This window comes from Lepidochelys olivacea (assembly GCF_965140295.1).
Source record: "Lepidochelys olivacea isolate rLepOli2 genome assembly, chromosome: 1".
Lineage (NCBI taxonomy): Eukaryota > Metazoa > Chordata > Testudines > Cheloniidae > Lepidochelys > Lepidochelys olivacea.
In genome coordinates, this window is record NC_140411.1 from 50882103 (window position 1) to 50896303 (window position 14201).

Below are 14201 nucleotides of genomic sequence, written 5' to 3' on the forward strand. Positions count from 1 at the left end.
ACTTCCTCTTAGGAAACTGTTGAAAAAAATCAGGAAAACGAAAGTTGCAGTATACTCCATCCCCACAAGGAAAACTCAACTCTGCCCCCTAGAGCTGGCAATACTCACTGGGAATGGTTTCCACTGCTGGCTAGCACAGCCACAACAGGGCACAGGCAGATATATTTTGCACCAGCTATAGAGCTGGTGCAGGGTATGGCCTTACCACATCAGGGGAAAATGAGAGAGCCAATTTCCCCACCTTAGAAGGAAACAAGAAAAATGACACAAGTTGAAAGCTCAGATTAATGGAAATGTAGGAAGCATAAGTGCTGGACCTAGGGCTGCGGGGGGTGCTGTAGCACTCTCTGGCTTGAAATGGTTTCCATTATATACAGGGTTTAGAGTTTAGTTCAATGGCTCTCAGCACCCCCGCTATACAAATTGTTCCAGCACCCCGGCAGGAAGTTTGAAGAAATAGAATTGGTTGGTTCAAAAGCTTTTTGTCTTATTACTCTCAATGTATGATATAATGTTTTGCACTGGCCTTATGCCATGTTATGTTATTTTGAGAAATCATGAAGGGAAACTCCTATACGTAGCATGGGATGCACTACAGGTGTAATTACCATTTTTCCTATTAGAAATATGAATGTTTCTTAGGATCAAAAATATATTCATAGAATGTTTATATGCCGATTGGAGGAAGTTTTATTTTTGACAATTTTTAATATAAAAAATATTGGGCCAATTTCATTGGTACTTTCCAGCTGCTTTGTGCCACTCTGACAGTGATAAGCAGCTGCAAAATCCTCTTAACCAGCCAGTTAAAATGGGTTTACAGCTGCTTTGTGTCACCAAAGCAGCATAAACCAGCCAGAGCATAATAAATGAATGAATCTGTCCCGTAACTTTTTCTGTTAAAGATTTAGCAGTAACGTGTAAAACATAGGCCTGATCCATTTATACAGAGAGGGATGGAGGCCCAACTTTTGAATATTCTCTATGGTGAGTTTCCAGAAAAAATATGATTAAAGGCATTCCTCAAGTGAACTATAACCATTCTGTGCTTTAAACTACCCAGTTAGTTGATTGACTCTGTACCAGTGACAGCAATATAATCCATTAGTAAATATATAATAAAATAACCAATCCCCCATTAACCAAGCTGCTAAAGTACAGATTGCCTGTTTGGAACAAGAAATTAGTTCATCTTACCACCATGTCCATTTGTTTTTCTTCCTTTTCATGGTCATTCAATTTCTTTCCAGAGTGATCATTGCAGACATCTAAATGACAGACATACTGGCTTCTGGTATGCTCACATTTATCTTGTTTCCCAAGGAGAATAGTCCTTTTATAAAGACCACTGTAAAATGCCCCATACAGTGGCAGCTCTGTAAAAACGTCATCATCATGATCACCTTCCTCCTCCTCTTCAGATGAAGAAGGCTCTGTGTCTGTGACCTCACAAATATGGAGTTTAGAGTTAGCGCTATGTGATAAAAATTCAAAATCAGAAAAAGTGATCGCACTTGGTTTGTGCGTTATTACTCTGATCTCTTGAACCCTCTCTGATTTCTCAGCTGAGCTTTCTCTTGGAAGGAGCGGTGAGGGAAATGCCTCATGTGAGGGCAGGTGTGTAGGACTGTCCTTAGGTTTGTGCCCTGAAGAATACAGTAATTTTCCACAAAGATGCTTTATTTCAGGCTCAGCAGCAGCAGCAACATGTCCTGTAACTCTGCTAGGTTCCAAGGATGTCTCAGTGTAGCTTACTACCTGTGACATAGATGAAGAACTCAATTCGGATTCAAGCAGAACATTATGGAACTCAAGATGGCAATCACAGTCTTCTACCTTTGTTTCATATTTTGCATTTTTTGACTCCTCTGAAGTCCCCAGACATGTGGCATATATAAAATAAGGTGACACCTGCTCCTCTTCAGAGAGCTTAGCTTCCATTCCAGTAGATTTCATCCATCAGAGGTCATACTCCACTTCATTGCTGGATGTCTTGAGAGCCTCTATTTTCCATGCTAAGTCAGAAAATGTCTTTGTATTATTCCTTCAAGACCATGGTCAGAGCACCATTCTTAATGCTTGGAGACTGATGCAAATGATCCAAATCTTCTCTGTTCCTGAAATACAAAAAGGTAGGTTTTATTGATGCTACTACACTTGCATTTTGAGTGCAACAGTGGAAGCAATCTGAACATTTAAAATTCCATACAAAATTTAGGGCTAGATCATCTCATAACATTTTTGCCGCAAACAGATGAAATTGAAAACTTGAGCAGCTTTAGTCTATTACATTATTAAGAAAGATTAAAAAAGATTTGCGATGTGACGGATAGACTGCTGAGACTCATCAAGCCCTTGGATCGCTACCCCTTCCTGCTTCTCCACGTGGGCACCAATGATACTGCCAAGAATGACCTTGAGCGGATCACTGCGGACTACGTGGCTCTGGGAAGAAGGATAAAGGAGTTTGAGGCGCAAGTGGTGTTCTCGTCCATCCTCCCCGTGGAAGGAAAAGGCCGGGGCAGGGACCGTCGAATCATGGAAGTCAACGAATGGCTACGCAGGTGGTGTCGGAGAGAAGGCTTTGGATTCTTTGACCATGGGATGGTGTTCCATGAAGGAGGAGTACTGGGCAGAGACGGGCTCCATCTTACGAAGAGGGGGAAGAGCATCTTGCGAGCAGGCTGGCTAACCTAGTGAGGAGGGCTTTAAACTAGGATCACCGGGGGAAGGAGACCAAAGCCCTGAGGTAAGTGGGAAAGCGGGATATCGGGTAGAAGCACAGGCAGGAACGTCTGGGAGGGGAGGGCTCCTGCCTCATACTGAGAATGAGGGGCGATCAGCAGATTATCTCAAGTGCTTATATATGAATGCACAAAGCCTTGGAAACAAGCAGGGAGAACTGGAGGTCCTGGTGATGTCAAGGAATTATGACATGATTGGAATAACAGAGACTTGGTGGGATAACTCACATGACTGGAGTACTATCATGGATGGTTATAAACTGTTCAGGAAGGGCAGAAAAGGTGGGGGAGTAGCACTGTATGTAAGGGAGCAGTATGACTGCTCAGAGCTCCGGTACGAAACTGAAGAAAAACCTGAGTGTCTCTGGATTAAGTTTAGAAGTGTGAGCAACAAGAGTGATGTAGTGGTGGGAGTCTGCTGTAGACCACTGGACCAGGGGGATGAGGTGGATGAGGCTTTCTTCCGGCAGTTCGCGGAAGCTACTAGATCGCACGCCCTGGTTCTCATGGGTGACTTCAATTTTCCTGATATCTGCTGGGAGAGCAATACAGCGGTGCATAGACAATCCAGGAAGTTTTTGGAAAGCATAGGGGACAATTTCCTGGTGCAAGTGCTAGAGGAGCCAACTAGGGGGGGAGCTTTTCTTCACCTGCTGCTCACAAACAGGGAAGAATTAGTGGGGGAAGCAAAAGTGGACGGGAATCTGGGAGGCAGTGACCATGAGTTGGTTGAGTTCAGGATCCTGACACAGGGAAGAAAGGTAAGCAGCAGGATACGGACCCTGGACTTCAGGAAAGCAGACTTCGACTCCCTCAGGGAACGGATGGGTAGGATCCCCTGGGGGACTAACATGAAGGGGAAAGAAGTCCAGGAGAGCTGGCTGTATTTCAAGGAATCCCTGTTGAGGTTACAGGGACAAACCATCCCGATGAGTCGAAAGAATAGTAAATATGGCAGGCGACCAGCTTGGCTTAACGGTGAAATCCTAGCGGATCTTAAACATAAAAAAGAAGCTCACAAGAAGTGAAAGGTTGGACATATGACCAGGGGAGAGTATAAAAATATTGCTCGGGCACGTAGGAATGAAATCAGGAGGGCCAAATCGCACCTGGAGCTGCAGCTAGCAAGAGATGTGAAGAGTAACAAGAAGGGTTTCTTCAGGTATGTTGGCAACAAGAAGAAAGCCAAGGAAAGTGTGGGCCCCTTACTGAATGAGGGAGGCAACCTAGTGACAGAGGATGTGGAAAAAGCTAATGTGCTCAATGCTTTTTTTGCCTCTCTCTTCACTAACAAGGACAGCTCCCAGACTGCTGCGCTGGGCATCACAACATGGGGACTAGATGGCCAGCCCTCTGTGGAGAAAGAGGTGGTTAGGGACTATTTAGAAAAGCTGGACGTGCACAAATCCATGGGGCCGGACGAGTTGCATCCGAGAGTGCTAAAGGAACTGGCGGCTGTGATTGCAGAGCCATTGGCCATTATCTTTGAAAACTTGTGGCGAACGGGGGAAGTCCCAGATGACTGGAAAAAGGCTAACGTAGTGCCAATCTTTAAAAAAGGGAAGAAGGAGGATCCTGGGAACTACAGGCCAGTCAGCCTCACCTCAGTCCCCAGAAAAATCATGGAGCAGGTCCTCAAGGAATCAATCCTGAAGCACTTACATGAGAGGAAAGTGACCAGGAACAGTCAGCATGGATTCACCAAGGGAAGGTCATGCCTGACTAATCTAATCGCCTTCTATGATGAGATTACTGGTTCTGTGGATGAAGGGAAAGCAGTGGATGTATTGTTTCTTGACTTTAGCAAAGCTTTTGACACGGTCTTCCACAGTATTCTTGTCAGCAAGTTAAAGTAGTACAGGTTGGATGAATGCACTATAAGGTGGGTAGAAAGTTGGCTAGATTGTTGGGCTCAACGGGTAGTGATCAATGGCTCCATGTCTAGTTGGCAGCCGGTGTCAAGTGGAGTGCCCCAGGGGTCGGTCCTGGGGCCGGGTTTGTTCAATATCTTCATAAATGATCTGGAGGATGGTGTGGATTGCACTCTCAGCAAATTTGCGGATGATACTAAACTGGGAGGAGTGGTGGATACGCTGGAGGGGAGGGATAGGATACAGAAGGACCTAGACAAATTGGAGGATTGGGCCAAAAGAAATCTGATGAGGTTCAATAAGGATAAGTGCAGGGTCCTGCACTTAGGATGGAAGAATCCAATGCACCGCTACAGACTAGGGACCGAATGGCTAGGCAGCAGTTCTGCGGAAAAGGACCTAGGAGTTACAGTGGACGAGAAGCTGGATATGAGTCAACAGTGTGCCCTTGTTGCCAAGAAGGCCAATGGCATTTTGGGATGTATAAGTAGGGGCATAGCGAGCAGATCGAGGGACGTGATCGTTCCCCTCTATTCGACATTGGTGAGGCCTCATCTGGAATACTGTGTCCAGTTTTGGGCCCCACACTACAAGAAGGATGTGGATAAATTGGAAAACGTCCAGCGGAGGGCAACAAAAATGATTAGGGGTCTAGAACACATGACTTATGAGGAGAGGCTGAGGGAGCTGGGATTGTTTAGCCTGCAGAAGAGAAGAATGAGGGGGGATTTGATAGCTGCTTTCAACTACCTGAAAGGGGGTTCCAAAGAGGATGGCTCTAGACTGTTCTCAATGGTAGCAGATGACAGAACGAGGAGTAATGGTCTCAAGTTGCAGTGGGGGAGGTTTAGATTGGATATTAGGAAAAACTTTTTCACTAAGAGGGTGGTGAAACACTGGAATGCGTTACCTAGGGAGGTGGCAGAATCTCCTTCCTTAGAGGTTTTTAAGGTCAGGCTTGACAAAGCCCTGGCTGGGATGATTTAACTGGGAATTGGTCCTGCTTCGAGCAGGGGGTTGGACTAGATGACCTTCTGGGGTCCCTTCCAACCCTGATATTCTATGATTCTCATTTTAATGTGTGTGTCAGGATGTCACATGTGAGAACAGAACAGAACCTATTCAAAATGTTAATGGATGCTTCAACCTTTAATGCTATGTGGCAAGCCACAGAGAAAAGGCGTAATAGAAGCCAGCATTATGACTGTCAAAGTGAAAAGCAGATAAAGTACAAAACTGGCACATGACATGCTTTTCACTGCACATATCAAAAATAACCAATGGACATAGGCCAAGCATATTTTATTGCTGGGCTATACATACTGTTATTGTAACAGTCATGATTAGGATATGAAGAATAGAGAAAATATATGCACAACATTTTCTTCATTAGGAGCTTTATTATACAAGCTTCAACTTGTACACACACTCCATTTCTTGGTTAGACAGGATGAACAGGCCAACATTTGCAAACGTAGGTGGCTAACCTTAGGCATCTGCAGTGCCGATGCTAGCCCTTTGGAGACCCTGAGCAGGAATATTCCCACCACCACCACACATACTAATAATTGGGGGGCGAGGGGTGGCTAGTGCTGCTTGGGGCCCTAAGCCAGTTCATGTGAGTATTGTTTATTCCTCATTTGAACAAGAACATAAGAATGGTCATACTGGGTCAGACCAAAGGTCCATCCAGCCCAGTAACTTGTCTGCCGACAGTGGCCAATGCCAAATGCCCCAGAGGGAGTGAACCTAACAGGTAATGATCTAGTGATCTCTCTCCTGCCATCCAGCTCCACCCTCTGACAAACAGAGGCTAGGGACACCATTCCTTACCCATCCTGGCTAATAGCCTTTAATGGACTTAACCTGCATGAATTTATCTAGTTCTCTTTAAACCCTGTTATATATATTTGAAGATGTATCTTTGCCCTCCACTCCCCTGGCACCGCATATCCTGATGAAGGGCATACCCTTATGAGCCACTTTCCTACCCTACCATACATGTCACCTAAGGATTACTATAATGGTACAGACCCAAGGTCTGTCTAATCCTGTAGCCTATCTCTGACAGTGGCCAGTACCAGATGTTTCAGAGGAATGTGTAAGACCCCTCTAGTAGGCACATATGGGATTAGCTTAAGTCTTGAAGCATGACATGTAATATCTCTCACATTTTTTAAATCAAGTATAACAGCTCTGGCTATTCTTGCTAGCCATATACATAGCAAGATTCAAAAAGGGATTGGATAAAGTCTTGGCCTCAGTGATAGTGAGGGAACATATTTCCTTGTCTCAGTTCTGAATTTCCCACCTTTTATTTTCATTGAATGTCTCCCTGTTCTTGTATCATCAGACTGGGAGAACAGAAGAACCTAGGACTGGGCTTTTTCTGTGCTGCGATGGAGGGTACTTCAGAGAGAAGCAGTGGGGAGAGGAGAGGATGTGGTTCTCCAAGCTTCATATTTTACCCCTCTCCCTTCCCCAGGGGTGAGTGAATGTAATGACCAAAATACAGTAAAACCTGCCAAGACTGACCACTCACAGGAGTTAGCAAAAAGTGGTCGCTTTTAAGAGGTGGTCTCTCTTCAAAGGTTTGCACACCAGAGAGCAGTGGTGTTCCAAGGCCTCTGCAAATAGTCGCTCGTGACCAGTGGTTCCTCTTCAGAGGTGATCTCCAAGGCAGGTTTTACTGTACAAGTAAGTGGGGATTGACATATAGACATTTATAGGTTAAACAATGATCATATTTGGCAGGAGTGTGGATTTAGAAGGGCCCACCCATTGCAGGATCTTAACGTACAGATCTCTGGAAATTCAGAGGTGAGTCAACCTAAGTTCTGTTGCTTTAGTCACTCACATAAAAAGCTCTGCAACACGGATCTGCAAGACAGCAGAATTAGTAATACAGGTATGAATATCTGAACTTACAGGTTCTAAAATGCAATAGTAAACTTGCTGGAAAAGGTCCTTAAACCTTGATGAATGGAGACATTAACTTAATCATATTTGGGAGAGCCTAAGTCTGTATTCTAATGCTTGCTATTACCAGGCACTAATGTAGGTAAAAATTTTGAAGAGAAATAAAAATCTTTAGGACATGCTTGTTTTCTTTTAATCCAGGAGAAAAACAAAACAGACGCTATCTCCAAGTTTCTCAGCTAGCCTACTTTGAATTGACTGGAATCAAACTAAGATTCCCCCCAAAGCGGCTTAAGAAAAATCACAAAAGAAGCTGCACAGAAGCATTACAAGAGGTAAAAAGTGCAATACAATAAGCATAAGAACATATACCACTCATTACATAATAAGAAATTTATACTGGCAGCCTCAATTTTATTTTCTAAAGAAAACTTCATACAAATCAACATTACATTCAGTAGGGATTTTTAATAGCGCAATTAAAATGCTAAAGAATATTAAATGTCTTGCAATCTGATGCCTGGAAATGTGTATGTACAAGCATACACACAGTCACAATCATCATGATATATTGGCCTGATCCTGTTTTTCTTTCACACCCAAAACTCTTATTCAAGTCCATCAAATTTTGGATGGAGACCATAACCAGTGTACATATTAGTTTTAACCATAAGCTGAGGAAAATGGACAAAAACATCTAATATACATATTCTCAATTGCATTTTCTTTATTTAATAAAGAATTATTTTCTGTAGCAAATGTTGCATTGCAAATGAGCATACTTTTTCATATGGTAACTCTAATAATAGATAACTTATGTTATCTCTGCAGGCATTAGTTAAATTGGTACATTTTAGTATTTTCATTTTCAGTAAAGTTGGCATGTTAAAAAAGTTGACAGAGTAGATCAGTGTGTGGAATTTCTTTACTTTTCATGAAACGACCTTAGGCTTGAGCTGACAAACTAAAGTAATGAAACAAGCACCGACCTAGGCTGCAATAGCACACATCTCCTTTTAAATAACTGGCTTTAACCCCCAAACTGTCTTATACGTTTGTCTCCATTTTACAGTAACTTTGTTTAAGGACTACTATTCACTTAGAAACTCTCTTTCCTTACAAATGAAGCAAAAAGATTTGAGAAATACAGACCAGTACAAACTAGGTGGTCAGGAATACTTCTGATACGGAGGATATTTTTACCTGTTTTGTAAGATAACCCCATATTTTTCAAGTCAGTTAATTTCCATAAGCGTAACAACAGGAATTCAGTAGACAGAAAGATCCTCCAAGTCTTGGGGCAGAACAGAAAAAGAAGTGAATAGATCCTTAACAAAAGGCATTTCAGCTAGCTTGCTGCACAAGGACTCTGTCAACAGAAGTATGTGTGAGAATCCCTGGGGCTAGAACAGCCTTCTGCAAGCACTGGCCAAATTATTCAGAGAAAGAGACAGACAGAAAAAAAGGGGGAGAAAGAGAGGGAGAGAGCATGCTTGGTAGGAATACCAGCCACTTCTAAAAATACAGTGTGACCTCATTCTTCATATTATGCCAGACCCTAACATTGCCTTTATCACCTGAAGCACCTGGAGTCAGTTTCATGTTGACTGCAGGATGGTTTTGTTGCTGTCAGTTTTTGAAAGGACAGGCTGAGAAACTCCTTTGGAAGCTCTTTCGAGCCAGCATGAAGGAAACCAAAAGCAGCTTCCCAAATTACTTCCATTACTATTTTGTTTGTGTTGAGAGTGACTTTAAGAGCTGCCTTTACAGCCCAAATTTCAGTAGCTCTCCCTTTTTGCAATCATAGTTTTACAGATAATTTTGCACCCACTATTAAGTGTGCACACAATTTAGGTCACTGGGACATCCAAGTCCCTGACAGTATTTACAAATCAGAAATTTGAAAATCTAGTCTGAAAAGTGTAACCATGAAGAGAACACAGAACATTATGTAGGAGAATTCTAATGAATTAGAAATTATAAAAGAATTTTCTGTGTTGCTTTTGATCAGAACAGATAGTACAAATGGAAAAGCTGCAATACTAGTTCTCCTCTGAGGAACTTTAACTTTTCCTTAGTTTTTCAGATCTATACAACATCTTTCATCCTTAAATAGCCAAAAGCACGTTACAGACTGTGGCAAATTATACAATTCCACCGACTCATTTCACCGAGTCAGAATAGATCTCTAGGCTAGAGGGAGAGCTCTAAATGTTGGGCGTATTTAAGCCTGATGCAGCCAGATTGACTTGATTAGGGCTACACAGGGTGTCAATCACCACAGAACTTGGCATATATATGAATGACTCACTCAGCAAAATGCAGCCATCTCTTGAGTAGAACAAAGCAGCCATTCTTCAACAAGTATACTACACAACAGTTTTAGTTGTTAGCAGAGGAAGTAAAGAATCTATTTTCCACTTTAAACTTTAAGGGACATTTTTCATAGGCTGAACATACATTAGACATGTTTGAAGTTAATTTGGTCAGGGATGTTAACACCCTTGCTGCTGTGAAATCTGCCTTGGATTTGTGTTTCAGTTTAAAAACAACAACATCCTCAACAGCACTGCCAATGCCAATGCAAGGATTGTGGGGACGCAGTCTGTACAATTTATTAATACTGGCTGATATTATAAAGTTATGACATTTCTGTATCACGGATGGCCTCTCTGTCTATCCACCATTGCTAACAAACCTTGAAGCATCTACCTTTCAAACCAGGGACAAAAGTGAATACTAGCCAAACTTCAATGAGAACAAAAAAGAGTGACTGTGATCTAAGGGAACCCAGTTCTCTCCAACTTTCCTCAACAGAGGACTCAAGGTTTGGAGAGTAGAAATTCCCCAAGAAGGACAAAGAGACGGGGTGACAAAGCAGGAGGTTCTAAAAGGACGAACAGGTGGAAGGTTCAAGAGACACACACAAGAAGTTTTGGGCAGGAGATGGACTGGCCAAGGTCAAAAAAGGCTCCATGTTTCAGAACCCAGGCCACGTACTGCAACAGAATGACCCTGGATGACCCTGATCCCAGCCTAAAGAATGCCCTGGAGTGGTCAGGAAATTGAAGCAAGGAAATGCATTTAGGGTTTATTATTTTTGTAACAGAGCTTAGACAGTTTGACTGCAAAGATCTCAGCTCTCAGGAGGGGACCCAGATAGAAGATCTGTACCCGGAGAGTGTGCCTAAGGACCCCAAGACAGGGACAGTGCCTGGACTCTGTTGAAGCTCTGGAGGCTTAAAACTAATGGGATTGAGCAGGTGGATCCTCTCACAGCAATCTGGTCAGTGGTCAAGGGGGGAAGCTCAACTGGAGCTATACCAGCTCCCTAACACCATGTTGGAACAATGGTTTAGTTGTGACTTAGAGGGAAGAATGACACCTACACAATCACTGACACTACTTGGAGAACCTAGATATTTACTGGATGAAGCTTTTTCCTTGTTAGTTTATGTAATCTGGGTCTTGACCTTACAAATCTTTATGATATGTGCAGCTGGGAGACAAAGGTTGTTGTGAAGTAGAGCAAAGGAAGCAGCAGCTTTGCAGGGGCACAAGTAAACTTAAGCACTAGACATAGTGATTTGCACTTAGCAGACATCAGTCTCAAGCCCCTTGCCTACCTGATCCCTTACTCTCAAGACAGCAAGAAAGAGGCAGGGTATAAAGGAGACAATTGGCTCCTGAGGATACATGGTTTTCAATATGATCCTCAGCATGTAACTAGAGCACTTACCTATTCAGGTCCTTCTCTGCCTTACTCCTGCCACTGGGCAGGAGTAAGTTAGTGGCCATGCAGCACTGTATTTATTAATCCAGTTTCAGTTCCCATACACTCCCTGTCCTATTCAGCATATTTTATCTTGCACTTATGATTAAGGCTAACGTTTTGTCACAGATATTTATAGTAAAAGTCACAGAGGGGTCATGGGCAAAAAAGAAAAATTCACGGAAGCCATGACATGTCCGTGACTTTTACTAAAAATATCCAGGACAAAATGGGGATCTGTTGGTCCCCACACTGCCTGAAGCGGGGCAGCTGCACAGGAGCTAGGAGCCACCTGCAGAAGCTGGGGCCTGTGGGGTACCCCTGCTGCCTGCAGCTCCGAGGGCTTGCATTGGCTGGGAGCTTGAGGTTCCTCCACCACCACGAGCTCGGGGGTTCCCCGCTACCCCGGTGAGCTCAGGGGTTCCCCCACCACCCCTGGCAGCTGAGAGCTCGGGGCTTCCCCAGCTGCCCCCCGTGGTCAGGAGCTTGGGGGTTCCCCTGCCTCCCGTGGCAGCTGGGAGCTCGGGGGTTCGCCCGCTGCCCCCGCGAGCTCAGGGGTTCCCCTGCCACTGGCAGCTCCGTGGAGGCCAGGAGCCCCGGAGTACCCCACTGCCCGTGGTGGCTTGGAGCTCCAGGGGCCTCTAGAGGTGAGAGGGTACCCCACAGCTCCCTGCCTCCATGGGCGGTGTGGGGCGGGGGTGACCCTGCAGCTCCAGAGCATTGCAGGCTGAAGTCACAGAGGTCACTGGAAGTCATGGATTGCATGACTTCTGCGACCTCCATGACTAAATCGTAGCCTTACTTATGATGTACAGGATCAAACTCTTATAAGATTTTGGCTTGAGTGGTATGGCTACAGGAACTTCCCAGTGGGTTAGTCTTAAAATCTGAGTTACCTTAAAACTATCATCTCGTGGGATCATTGCTAAAATTCCGAATACTTTGGGGAAAGAAGGTTAGTGTAAAATATCTCATTTTGTCTTTAAACAAGTAAGATGGTAGACACTTTATTCATGGCCCTATAATATCTTTGCTTTGTTTTTGTACAACCAGCACAAGGACTATAAGGCAACTGTTCCTAGAGTCACATGAACCAATTGTACCTTATAATTTAAAATGAACCCTGGATGAGCTATGCAGGAAAATATCTGTCTCCCTCCAGAATGATAACCGTACCATTGTTAAAATCCTAGCTCTTCATCTGGAATGCCAATCAAAAACAATTCCAGGACACAGAGTTTGTTACAACTAGGAATGTGTGTGAGTGAATCTGCTGACCCTCTACTCTACATACGGCCTCTCCTCTTGAAACTGTTAAGAGAATTGCACTAAGTTTGTTTCTTGGTTGCCCAACAGATGTGCTGGGATCTGACCACTTTGGTTAGAAACTGGAATACATTTTTCCTGTATTGAAAAATGCTTTTATATAAAGTGGGCTAATTTAGGGTCATGTTGCCCTTGACAAAGTATCTTCAAGATGCTCTTAGGACTGATGAAACAGACATGGAATAAGACAGCCACCTCTGACTCTGAATTATCAAACACATAGATGAACATGATATGTAGTGGAAGGGTCGACACTGCTTTTGTAAAAGGAAATCATACCTCACCAATCTATTAGAATTCTTTGAGGGGGTGGGGGGGTCAACAAACATGTAGCCAATGATGATACAGTGGATAAAGTGTACTTAGATTTTCAGAAAACCTTTGACAAGTTCCCTCACTAAAGGCTCTTAAGCAAAGTAAGCTGTCATGCATAAGAGGGAAGGTTCTCTCTTGAATCAGTAACCAGTTAAAGATAGGAAATAAAGGGTAGGAATAAATGTTGAGTTTTCACAGTGGAGAAAGGTAAATAGCAGAGTCTCCAAAGGATCTGTACTGGGACCAGAGCATCTTCAAAATATTCATAAATGATCTGGAAAATGGGTAAACAGTGAGGTGTTTGCAAAAGTTTGCAAAAAATACAAAATGACTCAGGATAGTTAAGTCCAAAGCAGACAGCGAAGAGTTACAAAGGAGTTTTACAAAACTGGGTGACTGGGCAAGAAAATGACAGATGAAATTCAAAGTAATGCACACTGGAAAATGTAATCCCAACTATACATACAAAATTATGGGATCTAAATTATCTGTTTCCACGCAAGAAAAATCTTGGAGTTATTGTGGATAGTTCTCTGAAATCATCCATTCTTCATGCACTGGCAGTCAGAAAAAGCTAACAATGTTAGGAACTTTTAGGAAAGAGATAGATAAGACATAAAATATTGTAATGCCATTATATAAATCAATGGTATAGTCACACCTTGAATACTGTATGCAGTTTTGGTCACCCCATCTAAAAAAAATATTAGAATTGGAAAAAAGTAAAGTACAATAAAAAAGCGCAACAAAAAAGATTAGGAGTATTGAAAAGTTTCCGTATGAGGAGACATTAAAAAGACTGGAACTGTTCAGCTTGAAAAAGAGAGAAGGGAAGGAGAGGGGGAATATGCTAGAGGTCTATAAAATCATGAATGGTTTTGAGAAAATGAATAGGCATGTGTTATTTACCCCATCACATAACACAAGAACCAAGAGTCACCCCAGAAATTAATAGGCAGAAGGTTTAAAACAAACATAGGGAAGTATTTTTTCACACAACGCACAGTCAACCTGTGGAACTCATTGCCAGGGGATGTTGTGTAGTCCAAAAGTACAACTATGTTAAAAAAAAAAAAACCTAGGTAAGTTAATGGAGCATAGGTCCATCAGTGTCTATTAGCCAAGTTAGTCAGGGATGCTCTGGGTCTCCTTAAACCTCTGAATGCTAGAAGCTGGGACTGGCCAACGGGATGGATCACTCCATAAATTACCCTGTTCTAGTCACTCCCTCTGAAGCATATGGCACCTGCTACT

The 14201-nt window shown here is 43.1% G+C and overlaps 1 protein-coding gene across 1 annotated transcript in view; it reads right to left on the minus strand.

Moving 5' to 3' along the window:
* The window catches only part of STARD13 (StAR related lipid transfer domain containing 13), a 475243-nt gene that overhangs the window by 371922 nt on the left and 89120 nt on the right, over window positions 1-14201 (minus strand). Inside the window, exon 2 of the mRNA XM_084616651.1 lies at window positions 1198-2117. Coding sequence (XP_084472777.1) covers window positions 1198-1956 — 759 coding nt within the window. The 5' untranslated portion in view covers window positions 1957-2117. The remainder of the gene's footprint in view (window positions 1-1197; window positions 2118-14201) is intronic.